Source organism: Chrysemys picta, chromosome 15, assembly GCF_011386835.1.
Source record: "Chrysemys picta bellii isolate R12L10 chromosome 15, ASM1138683v2, whole genome shotgun sequence".
In the NCBI taxonomy this organism is placed as follows: domain Eukaryota; kingdom Metazoa; phylum Chordata; order Testudines; family Emydidae; genus Chrysemys; species Chrysemys picta.
In genome coordinates, this window is record NC_088805.1 from 1,053,422 (window position 1) to 1,067,596 (window position 14,175).

Consider the following 14,175-nt stretch of genomic DNA (forward strand, 5'->3'; position numbering starts at 1 on the left):
ATGATAGGATCCCTGCACATTTCAGAAGCAGGCCTGGGCTCCACATACCTGCCAACAGTACTAGTTTGACTGAGCCAATCTCAGTGCCTTGGTGTCCTGGCCAATTTCCCAGGACAGTTGACAGCTTGGGAAACCTATTAGTTGTGTTGCATGTCCTGCAAATGAGATACACTGAAGGCCACAATATAGGACAAGGCCCCAATCCTACAATGAGCACTGTGCGGGTGGGCTACACTTACAGTGGTTCTCAACCAGGGGTATGTAAATCCCTGGGGGTACACAGATGTCTTCCAGAGGGTACATCAACTCATCTAAATATTTGCCTAATTTTACAACAGGCTACATAAAAAGCACTAGCGAAGTCAGTACAAACTAAAATTTCATACAGACAATGACTTATTTATACTGCTCTATAGACTATACACTGGAATGTAAGAACAGTCTTTATGTTCCAATTGATTTATTTTATAATGATATGGTTAAATGAGAAAGTAACAATTTTTCAGTAATAGTGTGCTGGGACACTTTTGTATTTTATGTCTGATCAGACTCCTGAAAGGGGTACAATAGTCTGGAAAGGTTGAGAACCACTGGGCATCTGTGTGGAGACCATTGGAGCAGGAGTCTGCCCATGGTGCAGGCATAATAGACTCACTGCACATTTAAACAGGAAAACAAGACTGGTCTCCAGTGCCTAGGAGTCACATGGCTGAGTTAAAGTCACTGCGGCAGCAGGCATTTTTAGCTGCAACCTAAAAGTACAGCCTGCTTGTTAGTTATATCTCACCAGATCAGAGACAGCCTCTGTAGTGTACTGATGTAAAGGACAGGAATGAGGATGGGGCAGTCAGGTGGAGGTGGTTCTGGGATCCTGTTGATTTGGGTCTGGTTCTGGGCTGGAATTAGGAAGTCACCTGGTTTGGTAGTGGGCCTTGTGAGTTCAGTTCTGGGCTGGGCTAGGAATAGGTGTTGGCTTTAGTTTGGGAGCAGCTGGGGGATATGGTTCTTCTGGGGTCCCTGTAGGCTCAGCTCTGGGCTGGAATCAGGTGAGGGCTCGGCCTTGGCTCGGGTTCAGGAGCTGAATCTAATGTTGCGGTCCCTGTGGTTGTGGGCCCGGTTCTTGGCTGAGGCTAATGGGTTGGAGCCAGTTCCCAATTCCCGGGCTCACCCACAGATCCACTGGAGCCGGAGCCGGGCCGGCTCAGAGTCCGGGCCTGGGAGAGGCGCGGCTTAGCGCCGGGTGCCCGCGCCGTGCGCCCGTCCGCCCACCCGAGGCCGGGCTAGGGGAGGATCCGGGTCGCGGGCTCCTCCCCGCGGGGCGGGGCGGGCTGGGGCCGCGGCCCGTTTATAGCCGTGCTCCGGCCCGGTCGCGCGGACAGCGGACCCTGCCTCTTCCCGTGGTTGCTCCGGAGCGGCTCCGCCATGGATCTGCAGATCCTGGAGCATCGCGTGCGGGTGCTGAGCCTCGCCCGCCGCGGCCTCTGGCTCTACACGCACCCGCTCCTCAAGCTGCTGCTCCTGCCCCGCCGCAGCAGGTACCGGGCGGAGGGAGCCTGCCTTGCACTGGCGTGTTGGGGGCTGGAGGGTCAGAGGGCCCCGGCTTGGCACGGGGAGGGGGACCAGTGGGCCTTGGTTTCCTGGGGGCAGTGGGCCGGCCGGGAGCAGATCAGGTGAGTATGGCTGTGGGGCAGCTGATGGAAGCGCTAGTGCCCCAGGTTCAGTCTCTCACTTCCTTTCCAAACTGCAGAGTCCCTGGGGATGTGTATGGGCCTATGGGCTGCCCTTTGTATGTGAGGAGGGGTGATGGAAGGCGGGAGCTGTGAAAGCCCTTGGTCTGTGAAACATGTGGGGTCAGGGAGAGAAGGAGATACTGGAGTCAGGGGAGGGGATGAGAGTGAGGGGGGTTAGGAGGACTGGTTAATTTGGGGTGGGAAGCTGTGTGCCCCCAGTGAGTCAGGGTAGTAGATAATGGATATGGGGGGAGATGGATACCCTGAATCCTCTCTGGGGATCCTGCTCCCTCTTTCTGCTTGTGGTAGGCGCTAATGGGAGTGAACTGTAATTGAAGGATCCCAGGTGGATGAGCTTTAGCTAGATGTTGGGGTCATGATTGAGGGGGGTGGGTGGGTGGGCATGGATAATAGGTTGGATTGGGGCAAATTATGGGAGACTGGTTGCTTTGCTTGCAGGGTGAGGTGGGATGCAGCGCGTAGCAGGCTGTATGTGTGGAGATGGCTTGCTGGAGTACATGTTGCTTTGGTAGGCAGCTTCTATGATAAGATGAAACTGGGCCAGGGTGAAGGGAGTCCTGTCTTCCTTTAATATGGAGACCATGACATTCAGACATTTTCTTTCTCCCACTTTCCCAGGGTAGGCACACGTTAGAAGTGTGAGTATGAAAAGCTTTTTTTGGGTCACATAATACAAGATGCTTTCACAACTATGCACACTCCTGTGCTAGATGCTCTTTGCACATTCTTGTTCATGGGCTGGTGCTCTGGAACTTTAGCCTAACGAGTACTGATGTAAAATAGAACTTTAACCTGTGCAAAAATGCATAGTATATTTGGAAGCTGATAGGCTGTGCGCGCCAGACATGCTTACCTGAGACTTTCACACACACTCATGGATAAGTCTGCTTTGTGCTCACTCCAAGTTGGGTCTTGCTCACTCCTAACACAAGTGAATGTTGGCACTGGGCAGCTGTTTGTTGCCATGCTTGTTGCTTCTCTGGCTTGCATCACATTTCCTTGTGATTCAGCAGCTGGGGGATTTCCCCTGTCCTGATATGCCTACAAAACCCAGGTCCATCTGTTGGGTGTCTGTGAATGAAATTGCCCCAGGCTCAGAGAGCCCTAGCTCCCTTCATGAGAACACTTAACTCTGTTGCTGCATTCTTCTCTCCACTGAGAAGTGTGCTTCTGAATTCAGGTGTGCTCTTTAAAACCATCCGTCTCACCCTGAATCCACTGAAACATCCCAGCTGCCCTTGGATGTGGTGCTGTCTGTGGGCATCACTCTATGCCAGAGAATAGTCATGTTAGCTAGTCTCATGTTTGATGTTGATTCTTGCTAGAACAGTGCTAATGCTTTCAAGTCCTACTGTAGATAATAATGAGGAGGGGTTTATTAAAACATGCTATAGCCTGGGTCTCCCTCCTCAAAGACTGGATGCATCTTTAAAAATCAAAGCCAGTAATCTTGCAGTACTAAACATGATTGGATGGAAGGAAACGGGTCCTGTCTCAGCACTGTTGTGAAACATGAGTGTTTCTAATCCTGTTGGGCCACTGCTGTGTTTCAGAACAGTGCTTAAATGTGGCTGTGTAGTGTAGATGGTTCCTTCCAGTTTGCAGAGGGGAAATGGTGGGTGACGCAAGCATACAGGTCCATGGAAAAGTACCTTAACTATCCTTACCTGAGAGGAATTGCTCTACCTGTGGCAAGTGAACCAGTACTGGAAAATGTTTCAGTGTGCGCATTACATTCAATTATGTGTTGGTAGGTGCAAGTTCTTCAGCTTGACCGAGACTCCCGAGGACTACACCATTATGCTGGATGAAGAAGGCTTTAAAGGTACTGTGTGACAACTCTCTCATGCTGAGGCTGCAATTCCTGGAGACACAATGCTTTCCCCAGTTCTGGCATTAGCATGCTTCCTTTTTCATTGCCATTCAAATGCTGTTCAGACCCATTGTTTCTCTTTGCTGCTTTGAAAACCCTACGTCAGAGGGCAACTGCAGGACATAGGGTAGATTTTTCTGTAGAGCCCCATTGCTGTTACTGGCTTTAGGCTTAATACAGGTCTATCAGTATAATGTGTGCCTCGATCCATGTTATGAATGCTCATGTAGATGTGCATTGGGTGCCCTGTAGCTTTCTGTACATGTTAATACTAGATGAGTACTTGTTATCATGTTGCTTGCTAGATGCACTTTGGTATTTAAAGAGGAAATGCAAATATCAACCAGCTTCAGTGTAATGAGCTTGAATGCCCCTCATAACCTGGATATGTGAGGGTGAGGCTTTTCCACATCTGGTGGGGTTCTCAAAACCAGCCATACTTCTACTTCTGGAGTTGTGGCTCCTGCTCAATGCCTTCCTAGCCTGTGATGTGCTGCTGCTGTCACGTTCACCATAGAACCTTGCCAGCTGGCCTATAGAGGCCAGGGAAGTGTTGGTGGTGTGGTCTTGCCAAGTGTACTTCTAGAGACAAGAAGGTGTGACAACTTAATGCTTTATAGATGGTGCAGTATACAGCAGGAGTGCCAGAAAGGGGGGGACAAGGGGCCATGGCCCCACCGCTTTTGAAAGTGGATGGGCCTGCCCTGTCCACTTTTTGCCATGGGCCCAGCCTCCTGCCCCAACTTTTCCCCCTGAGGCCCCACCCCGCAGTCAGGCTGGAAGCTGAAGCCTGGCTTGCATAAGAGCAGTCCAGGCAGCTGTGGGGAGCCATGGACTCTCCACTTGCCTGCGGTGGGGGTCATGAGAGCAGCCCTTAGCCTGTGTCCCCACTCCCCAGGCGTGCCTCCTCCGGCCAGGGCAGGTGGAGGGTCCATGGCTCCCGGGTGGAGGGCCATGGCCTGCCTGTGGTGTTTTGGCCCCCGAGTCCCTGCCCCCCCGGCCATGCCAGAGCCGGGTTGGAGTAAGAGCCATGTAGGCAGCTGTGGGTGGACACTCACACTCACACTCACACTCTCTCTGGTCGGGGGACCCCTGGGAATGGGGACATGGCCAGGGTCTGCTCCCAGGCCCTCCCACTCCAGGTAGGTGGAGGGGCCAGTGCTTCCTGGCCCAGCTCTGGCTTCCGGCTTGCCTGGGGGACAGGGCGTGGGGGTGGGGGGGAGAGCAGGGCCATGGTGGGAACAGAGCTTCGTTGCTCCTCCACTGTTAGGAAGAATCCATCGCCCTGGCATACAGTAGAACTCAAGTGAAAATAAACTCTGGTTGCTTGAGTTGTTGCTGCTACCACAGCTGCTTGTAGACCTTTGCTAAGACTTACTATTCCAAATTACTACAATGTAATGAAGCAATATCAGTAATATAGATAAACTAAGGCTGGAAGAGGATACATATATTGTTTCTTTAAAACTGTAGCAGTAAGCCAGGCAGGCAGTGTTCCCTCTAATTTTTCCCACCCATGTGCAGAATAAATTATGTGCACCATCACCTCTATTTTGCTGCACATAACAAAATTTCATGTGGTGGGGAGTGGGGCCGAGGGGTTTGGCGTGTGAGAGGGGGGGCTTGGCTGGGGCAGAGGATTGGGGTGTGGGTGGGTGAGGGCTCCAGTTGGGGGTGTGGGCTCTGAGGTGGGGCTGGGGATGAGGGGTTTGGGGTGCAAGCTGCCCCAGGGGCTATGATGGGGAGAGAGGATCCCCCACCTCTCTCCCTGCAGCAGCACCTGGGCGGGGGGGGGAGGGAGGAGGAGAGGCGTCTCTCCCCAGGCCACGGCAGATCAGTGTCAGGGCTGGGTTGGGGCCTGGGGAGGGGCACCCCCTCACTCACCATGGCAAGTCCAGGGCAGGTCCCTATCCAGGCTTAATAGGCAGCTGCGTAGCCATGCCGTTTAGAGGGAATTTAGCAGGCAGGAGGTGAGTTCAGGGAGTCTTCAATGAAGCAGAAAGATGATAGATTTAGTAAGTAAATGTTGGTGGTTCTGTACCTTTGTTGCCAGACAGGCTGCATAAAATAAATGTCCAAGATGCAGTTCGGTCATTTGGTTTAATCATAGACTATCAGGGTTGGAAGAGACTCAGGTGGTCATCTAGTCCAATCCCCTGCTCAAAGCAGGACCAATCCCCAACTAAATCATCCCAGCCAGGGCTTTGTCAAGCCAGGCCTTAAAAACCTCTAAGGAAGGAGATTCTGCCACCTCCTTAAGTAACCCATTCCAGTGCTTCACCACCCTCCTGGTGAAATAGTTTTTCCTAATATTCAGTCTAGACCTCCCCCACTGTAATCAATTCACCATTCAGTACAGGGTTGTCCATACTCTAACCCAGTGATTTCCAAACTGCAGGTTGCGATCAAGTACTGGGTTGGGGACTGTAAGACACTGGGTCATGGCAGCTCTGGTCAGCACCGTCGACGGCACCGTTAAAAGTCCCATTGGCAGTGCTGCCCAGCAGAGGCAGGCTAGTCTCTATCTGTTCTGACACTGCGCTGCACCCCAGAAGCGGCCAGCAGCAGGTCCGGCTCCTAGGTGGGGGGGCCACGGGGCTCTGTGCACTGCCCCCGTCCCAAGCACTGTCTCTGCACTGCCATTGGCCAGTTCCCCTAGGAGCCGGACCTGCTGCTGGCCGCTTCCGGGGCATAGTGCGGCCTGTGTTGCCAGGACAGGCAGGAAGCCTGCCTTAGCACCCCCGCTGACTGGGAGCTGCCCAAGATAAGCCCCATACCCAACCCCACATACCAATCCCCTGCCTCAGCCCTGAGCCCCACCAAACCCAGAGCCCCTTCCTCCACCCAAATCCCTCATCCCTGGCCCCACTCCAGAACCTGCACCCCCAGCCCAGAGCCATGACCCCCCCCCTCCTGCACCCCAACCCACTGTCCCATTCCTGAGCCCCTCAAACCTGGAGCCCCCTCCTGCAGGCCATACCCCTCATCCCTGGTCCCACCCCTATATCCCAACCAGGGCTGGTGCAACCGCTAGGCAGACTAGGCAGCCACCTAGGGCGCCAAGTGGTTGGGGGCACCAAAAAGCGGTGAGATATATATCTATATATCTATATATATATATACATAGAGAGAGAGAGAGAGAGACCGACCGACCCCGCTTCCCGGCTCCAGAGGGGTTGCCTGTGGCGCGATCAGTCCCTCCCACTGGGGGAGCATCCGGCGGTGGAGCAGGGAAGGGGAGGGTCTAGCGCTAGCAGCTGCGCCTTCTTCCCTGCGCCATAGGCCCAGTTGGGCTCCCCGCCACCCCTGGGGCTCTCAGCGGCAGCAGCAGGATTGGGCGCAGGGGTCTGGCTGCCTGTACCGCCGCTGAGAGCCCCAGGGGCGGCGGAGAGCCCGGCTCGGCCTGCGGTGTGGGGAAGAAGGCGCAGCTCCGCTCTGCTCTTCGGGAGGAGAAGCTGGGTGTCGACGACTCCTGCAAGGTACCTAGCCGGGCCGCAGGGAGCTGTACGGGCCCACGGAGCGCCGGGGAGTGGGCAGGTCCAGTCCCTGGCCTGGGGAATGGTGTATGTGGGAGCAACCCAGGCACCTGTCCCCCAGCCAGCGCCACCCCCTCCAACACCCAGCTACCTTCTCCCCTGTGCACCCCACGCCCCAACAACCCATCGTCTCCTGCCACTTTTGCCTCTGGGCAACCTCCACCCAGCAATCCCCCCCTTCTCAGCCACCATGGTCACCTTCACCCCTGCATCAACCTCGGAACCCCCCCCCCCCCCACTCCACTGCCATCTTCCTTCTGCCCACTTCTCCCTTGTGCAAACCCTTCCGTGCCACCTTCACCCCCCTGCAACAACCCAGGGCACAGACACACCCCTGTCTGCCAGCCCCTTGCAGCAACCCCCTCCTGTCCACTTCTCCCTTGTGCCGTTCCCTCCCTGCCACTGCACCCCCTGCAACAAGCCCCTTTAGCCTCTGTGCAATCTCTTCCCTGCCACTACACTCCCGCCCCCTCCACCCCCTGCAACAATCCCATGCACCCCCCCTCTCTGCCACCTTCACCCCCTGGAAGAGCCCCCATATGACCCCCCTCTTTGCAGCCCCCCCCATACTCCCTGCACTTTGTGAACATCCGGGCCCCTGGGGGGAACTTGGCCATAGGAAGGTGGGGGCTGGACATTGGCGGGGGCGCGCAAGGTGGAAGCCTCGCCTAGGGCGGAAAATATCCTTGCACTGGCCCTGATCCCAACCCTCTGTCCCAGCCCTGAGCCCCTCCCACACCCCTCATCCCCAGCTCTGTTGGGTCACGGGCATCAACAATTTTCTTCAACTGGGTCGCCAGAAAAAGTTTGAAAACCACTGCTGTAACCTGATGAGGATGCTCTGCAGCACTGAGCCCCTCACTGGCACTCTGTCTGCGACATACCGGTTCTGTGCTGGTGAAACTAGGACCAGAAAGAGATGCTTTCATTCCTTTTCAGTTAGCATATTATACTAGCAAGCACAAATCCAAGTCCCTTCAGTTTATTTTTGTAGGGTTCCCTTGTCTCCCACACCAAAAAATGGTGGAGGTGGTAGGGAGTTCATTCCTATATATAGATTTCTGCCTCTCACTCAGTGCTTGTTAGAGGAGTTGGAAGGGACCTTATCGCTGGAACTGTGTGTGCTGTATATCTGCACAACTCATGCCAGCTATATGCATGATGCAGCCTAAAGCTAACCCAGGCTAACATAGCCCTCTCCTGCACATGGTGTGCATGTATGCTTGGAGAACGAGGCCTCTGATTTGTGCTTCCCAATCTGGGTGTGTTTTCCAATTTCCCACTCCTGTGTCTTCCTGTTGCAGGACAGCACAGGCTGGCAGAGAATAAAATGAATGTCTTATCTTGTTGGATCTGGCTCAGGAGGTGTCACGGACCTGGAAGCTGAACTCAAGTTCCCTGCTTCCCCCAGCTGCAGCATGGCACTAGATTGGGTCTGGTGGATCTATCCGTGGGCACTGGTCTTTCTATTTTAGCTGAGGATCTGGTGGTCACTTAGCTTCTAATCCATTACAAGCTGCCCTGCCGTGCTCAGGCCAATTTGGAATCTCTGCCTTCAGGGCAGGGGGTGGAAAGTAATTCAATGCAATCGTTTTAGGCTGTGAACACAAAGAGCTTCACAGCTAGGTCCCTATTGTGAGTTGTACTGTAACAACCAGTCACTTAAAAGCTGTTTTTAATGCATTGTTCATTGATGCATATTTATACATAGGACACGCTAACACTGGGGAGGGCAGGAAATGTAGAACAATAGATCTGAGAGCAGCATTCTGGACCCCGCTGAATTGTTCCCTCTTCATCTTGAGCTGTAACTTCAACAGAGAAAAAGCGCCTTGGTGGCAGGGCCGGCTTTAGGAAGTGCGGGGCCCAATTCAAACACTTTCGGCGGGGCCCTGGCAGGGATGACTTAAACTTTTTAAAAAGCCTTTCATTTCTTAGCAACTGGTTCCCTATAAAAAGTTCTGATTTAAGGGATGTGCCACAGTATGTATTTTTTGTACCAATAGGGTTACCATATGTCCAAAAAGAACCAAAAAGCCTGACATGTCTGGGAAAATACGGATGTATTTTAACCCTACCTAAAGCTTTTTTAAAAAAAGATGGGCCTGAACTAGAAATGAACGCCATTTCACATGTGTGGATCCCCACCACTCCCTGGGGGTGTGCTAGGGTGACCAGATGTCCTGATTTTATAGGGACAGTCCCAATTTTGGGGTCTTTTTCTTATATAGGATCCTATTACCCCCACCCCCATCCCGATTTTTCACACTTGCTGTCTGGTCACCCTAGGTGTGCACATGTGTGGGTTCCAGCTGCTCCCTGCCCCCCTCATTGAAGCAGGTGTGCAGGGTTACTGCCCTGGGAACTGCAGGGCACCACTGGACATGGGGCTGGCTGGTGGCAGGGTAGGGGCTGACTGGAGGTAGGGGCTGGCTGCAGGCAGGGCAAGGGGTGCAGGGCTGGCTGGAGATGGGCTGGCTGCGGGCAGGGCAGGGGGTGTGGGGCTGGAGGCAGGGCGGGGCTGGCTGGAGACAGGGTGACCAGATCACCCAGGTCAAATATGGGGACGCGGGGGGCGGGGCAGAGCAAAAAAAATAATAAAATAACCGGCGGCAGAGCAAAAAAACAGGCCTCCCCATTCCTCCTCTCTCCGCAAGTGCTGGAGAGAGGCCCTGGAGATGCAGGGGGAGCGCAGGGCTGGGGTGAGTGAGAGTCCGGCCTGGCCCCGAGCGCAGGCAGGACTCAGTTGGGTGGTACCTGGAGGGAGAGTAGAGGGGTGGCCCACAGGGCCAGGCGGCAGCTGTTCTCCCCACCTGGGCAGCGGGACTCAGGAGCAGCCGCTGCTGCAGCTCCCACTGCCACGGCCAGAGGAAGCGGCCATGGCGCTTGGCGGCTGCGGCTCTGGCGCCCAGGCCCGAACCCCCCAAGCCCAGGCCTGTTGCGGGGACCCAGCAGCGCACACGCTGTGCGCACCCAGCCCCTGGCCAGTCGTATCTGGGCTGGCTGCCCAGCTGGTGCAATCCTGTGGGCGGCCCCAGAGTGGGGGCAGCAGGCCCCAGCTCCCACGTCCCACTCGGGTCCTGCAGGGGAACGAACGGGGCTGGGCTGCTGATGCCTCCGCCCCAGGTACGCTCTTGCCGGTACGCCGTACCAGGGCTTGGGCGCAGGGCCCTCTTAGGGGCAGGGCCTGATTCAGGGGATTTGGTTGAATTGGCCTAAAGCCAGCCTGGCTTGGTGGGGTGATGTAAAGCTAGCACATGCTGACACAGTGAAGAGTGTCAGCAAGAAGCAGAATGCCTATTAAAGGTCAAATGCTGTGCTAGTAGTGTGATACTCTGAAACCTGTGCTCGTAGTGTGAAGGCTGCACAGCTTAAAATCCACCAATAAATGTACAGTTAAAGCTGTCACAGCACTTGGCCCTGTTGATGATTCTGTGAATTTTGTGATATATTTAACCTAGGCCCTGTCTTCATCAAAGAAATTCACACCATTGGAGAACTATGCTGATGTCATCACAGCAGTGGCAATACTCAGTGGAGCTCCTGTGGTGGAGTTTACATGGGTGATGTGCTGGTGTGAAGCACTGAAGTGATTGTGTGACTGGCATACGTTCTCCTGTTGACATAGCTACCACCTCTTGGGGAGATGTATTAACTATGCTGACAGGAAAAGCTCGCCTGTTGGCATAGTAGTGTCTTCACATACCGTGTTACAGCGGCGCAGCTGCACTGCTGAAACTACCGCTGTGGCACTGTACATGAAGACATGTCCGAAGCGTTAATCAGCACCCACAGCCCCACTTCTTATCCAGGATGTCAATTACCCTGCTTATTACCTGGCTCAGGAAAGATTGCATCAAAGATCACTCTGCAATCACACCATCCTACACAGCTAGCATTAAATACGAGGTAATATTATTGCAGAGAAACTATGGTGAGCTTTTAAATGCCAGATGTTGTTACAAAACACATGCCAGTAATTTGTGTATGTAATGAAAGAGGCTAACCAGGAAATCATAACTGAAGAACTGCCTGTCTGCTTTGCCTGGGAACACAGCTGGCTTTTAGCTTGTCTCATGCCATGTATCACGATGCATTCACCTGCTTTCCTTCTCTGGCGCCTTTCAGGATTACCCAGGGTGTCTGGGGTGAATCCCTACTACAGCGGGAGGGAGCCCTGTCTGTGCCCGTGAGAGGAACTCTTCCCTAGCCATTAGCTGCTTGCAACACAGGGCTCTCTGCTCTGGGCTCTTTGAGCCCCGCCCTTTCCCTCTGCAGGCTGGCAATTAGCACACTGTACCTTGTTACTCGAGTGCCTAGTCCCTTCTGGATGCCTGCAGTGTACACTGATCTGCTGCCTTTGTGGAGGCAATGCACCCCAGTTCACTGATTTCACCTCATTCTACGCTCTCCTTAGCATAAGGCACTTAAACTTCACTTTGGTTTTACTATAGACCTGTATATTTAACAGATTCAAATATAAGGGTTCGTGGTTGTCCTTAAGCCTCCTTCTGGGCATGGGGTCATGCCATACCCAGAAGTACTGAATGTCTGGTGTTCCAGAAAGGTGAGAGTGGCCACCCTAATCCTGCATGGTCCGAATGATGAATGTAGGGCAGGCTTAATGGAGGTCTGTGCTCACCTGAGGCAGGGCAGGTCTCAGGGCTAAGTTTCACTTTAACCGTTGTTAAACCAAATCTCCTGTGTGGTACAGAATTCCAATTATTTTCCAATCGCACATCACAGTAACCAAGGCAATCAGCTAGCTGTTGGCTTTCAGCAGAAACCCCCCCCCCCCCCCCAGTGAAATACTGAGGTAGTCACACACAGGGCAACGGGCCTAGGTGTGCCTGGGCATGTCTGTGTTACACGCTCGCCTTGCTCTGTACCATGGATACCAGCCCTCTCCATTGAGATGTCACGCCAAACAGCTGTTTAAACAAGGGACTTATAGGGTTTGACGTGGTTGTCCTTAAGCCTCCTTTGAAGTTGGGTGACTATCTCCCTCAAGGGTTCTCTGTACATGAGGGATTGAGGAGGATGTTGAACATCAGTCTGGGGTTTGCTACAGTGCATCCTATACCAGTGTTGAGTAAAGACCTGTGACAGTTGTGACCATCTCACAACCCATTAGGATTAGGGTTGAATGCTGTGCAATGTTTTTTCTAAACTTGAATCCAATGATTGAGTCTCATTCTCTTTAATAGCTTGTTTTCCCCCATCACTTAAGCTTTGCCATGATTTTAGCAGACTGTCTTTGCTGGAGCTAGAAATCACTGTGGGATAGCTGTCCCATTTAAGAATCAAGTTTCCAGTGGCAGAAAATTCACATCCGATCTGCTGCTTACTGCCATGTTAGAAATGGATGTGGGGGTGGGAGAGCATGATGTTTGGCATTGTGACTTTTAGGGTCTAGTATTGCTCAGCCTGGCATGGCTACAGTGCTCTGGGACAGTACAAAGGTCTTCAAAACCAATAAGTGTTTTTTAAGCAGTGGTCTGGAATCAGTGATCACAGTGCAGATTCCTGATGTTTTTGCCCAAACACTTCCTTGCTTGGGTTTGGTCTATCACAGTGGTTCTCAGACCACTTGAAAATTGCAGAGGGTCTTGGCGGATGACTTAATGATCTTTCCAAATGTTGTTTGCACCGTTAGCTAACTATTGTAAAGCACTTTGGATAAAAGCACTATAGTTTAAAAAAACAACAACCCTTAATAATAATTATTATTAACTATTATTATTATAAACTTTTTTGTTCTACAAATAAAAGTGCACAACCCATATTTTAATATCCGTAGTCTTGCCTTTCTAATGCAATGGATGTGCCTCTCTCTCTCCTGCCACAGCATCCCCCGAGCTGGGGTTGGGAAGGAGGGCCATCTCTCCCCAGCATCCGCAGCCCCGGAGTTGGGGAAAAGTTGTCTTTCTCTGGCCGCCGCAGCGCTGCACATCCCAAATTCCCCTCCACCCCCTCTTCTCACTCCACTGCCCCCTCCCACCTCCCCTTCTCCCTCCCCCCCACACCCCCCAAGGCCACCACCTCACCTTACATGTGCATCTTCTCCAGGGTCCAGGCATCTAATTAGTGGAGCCATGCCAGCGCAGCTCCTCTAATTAGGTGGGTGGCCCTTCATTCTCTTGTGTGCAGCCGCCCAGATGCGCACCTTAGAGGGAACTATCCGTGGACCACAGTTTGAGAATCTCTGGTCTATCACTAACAGTTATTGTCTTGGAGAAACCCCAAGAAGGTCTGGACTGAATTTGATCCACCAAGGCTTTTTATATTGTACTCCTTTAGGTTAGCTGTAGTCAGACAAGCAATCTCTGATCCGTTAGGAGAGCTCAGCTTTGATGTTTCTTTTGCTGCTTAAGGAGCCCTGCATCAAGAGGTAACTAAATTGTTTTCTACCTTCCCATCACCACTTAAGTTGCCATGTCTATTCACTGTCTAACTGCATTGCTGAGATCCATCACACTGCTCCCCTTCCCCTGGTCTGATGCAATATCTTGAGTTCTTAGGCGTGATGTTTCTATTCTCAGCTCAGTTACAATTAGAGCTTCACTGCTAACCCTGATGCTGCTCTTGATGCAAAGTTACAGCTTGACCCCTCCATCACTGAAGGTCTTTATCCCACACTCCTTCTGCATGGTTTGGCCAGACCAGCTCACTTGGTCAAGCTGGAGAACATCTCACCCTTACGAAGCCTGCAGCCATTGCTGACCTTGGCAGTCCCAGCCCCTGGCTGACCCTGCTAGTCACTGCTCTCCCAGATGGTGTGGCTCAGCAGTTCTGTTCCCCCTAGTGAAGGCTTGTAGTTGGCCTTTGGCTCTGACGGAGGAGCTCTGTTAACCGTGGGCAGGTGAGAGCCAGGCTGCAGCAGAATAATTTTCTTGGTCAGGTTCCCATCTCCGTGGGAGCTGCATTTTCAGTCTTTACAGGGAAACCTGTTGTCACTCAAGCCTCCAGGTGTCAGGGAGGAGAGTGTTTTGTAACGTGGGGCCTACATCTGGAA

The 14,175-nt window shown here is 53.0% G+C and overlaps 1 protein-coding gene across 8 annotated transcripts in view; it reads left to right on the top strand.

Annotated features, from left to right (window-relative positions):
- Positions 1-914: 914 nt before the first annotated feature.
- CASTOR1 (cytosolic arginine sensor for mTORC1 subunit 1) overlaps positions 915-14,175 on the top strand; it is a 53,224-nt gene continuing 39,963 nt past the window's right edge. For 2 of the 8 annotated variants that reach the window (XM_065568416.1, XM_042856053.2), the window contains exons 1-3: positions 1,119-1,535; positions 2,370-2,389; positions 3,506-3,576. In XM_065568416.1, the coding sequence (XP_065424488.1) occupies positions 1,134-1,535; positions 2,370-2,389; positions 3,506-3,576 (493 nt within the window). In that variant the 5' untranslated portion in view covers positions 1,119-1,133. Of the gene's footprint in view, positions 1,047-1,118; positions 1,536-2,369; positions 2,390-3,505; positions 3,577-14,175 lie in introns of those variants that run through there. The other 6 variants (XM_042856056.2, XM_065568419.1, XM_065568417.1 and 3 more) reach the window with 6 other exon arrangements.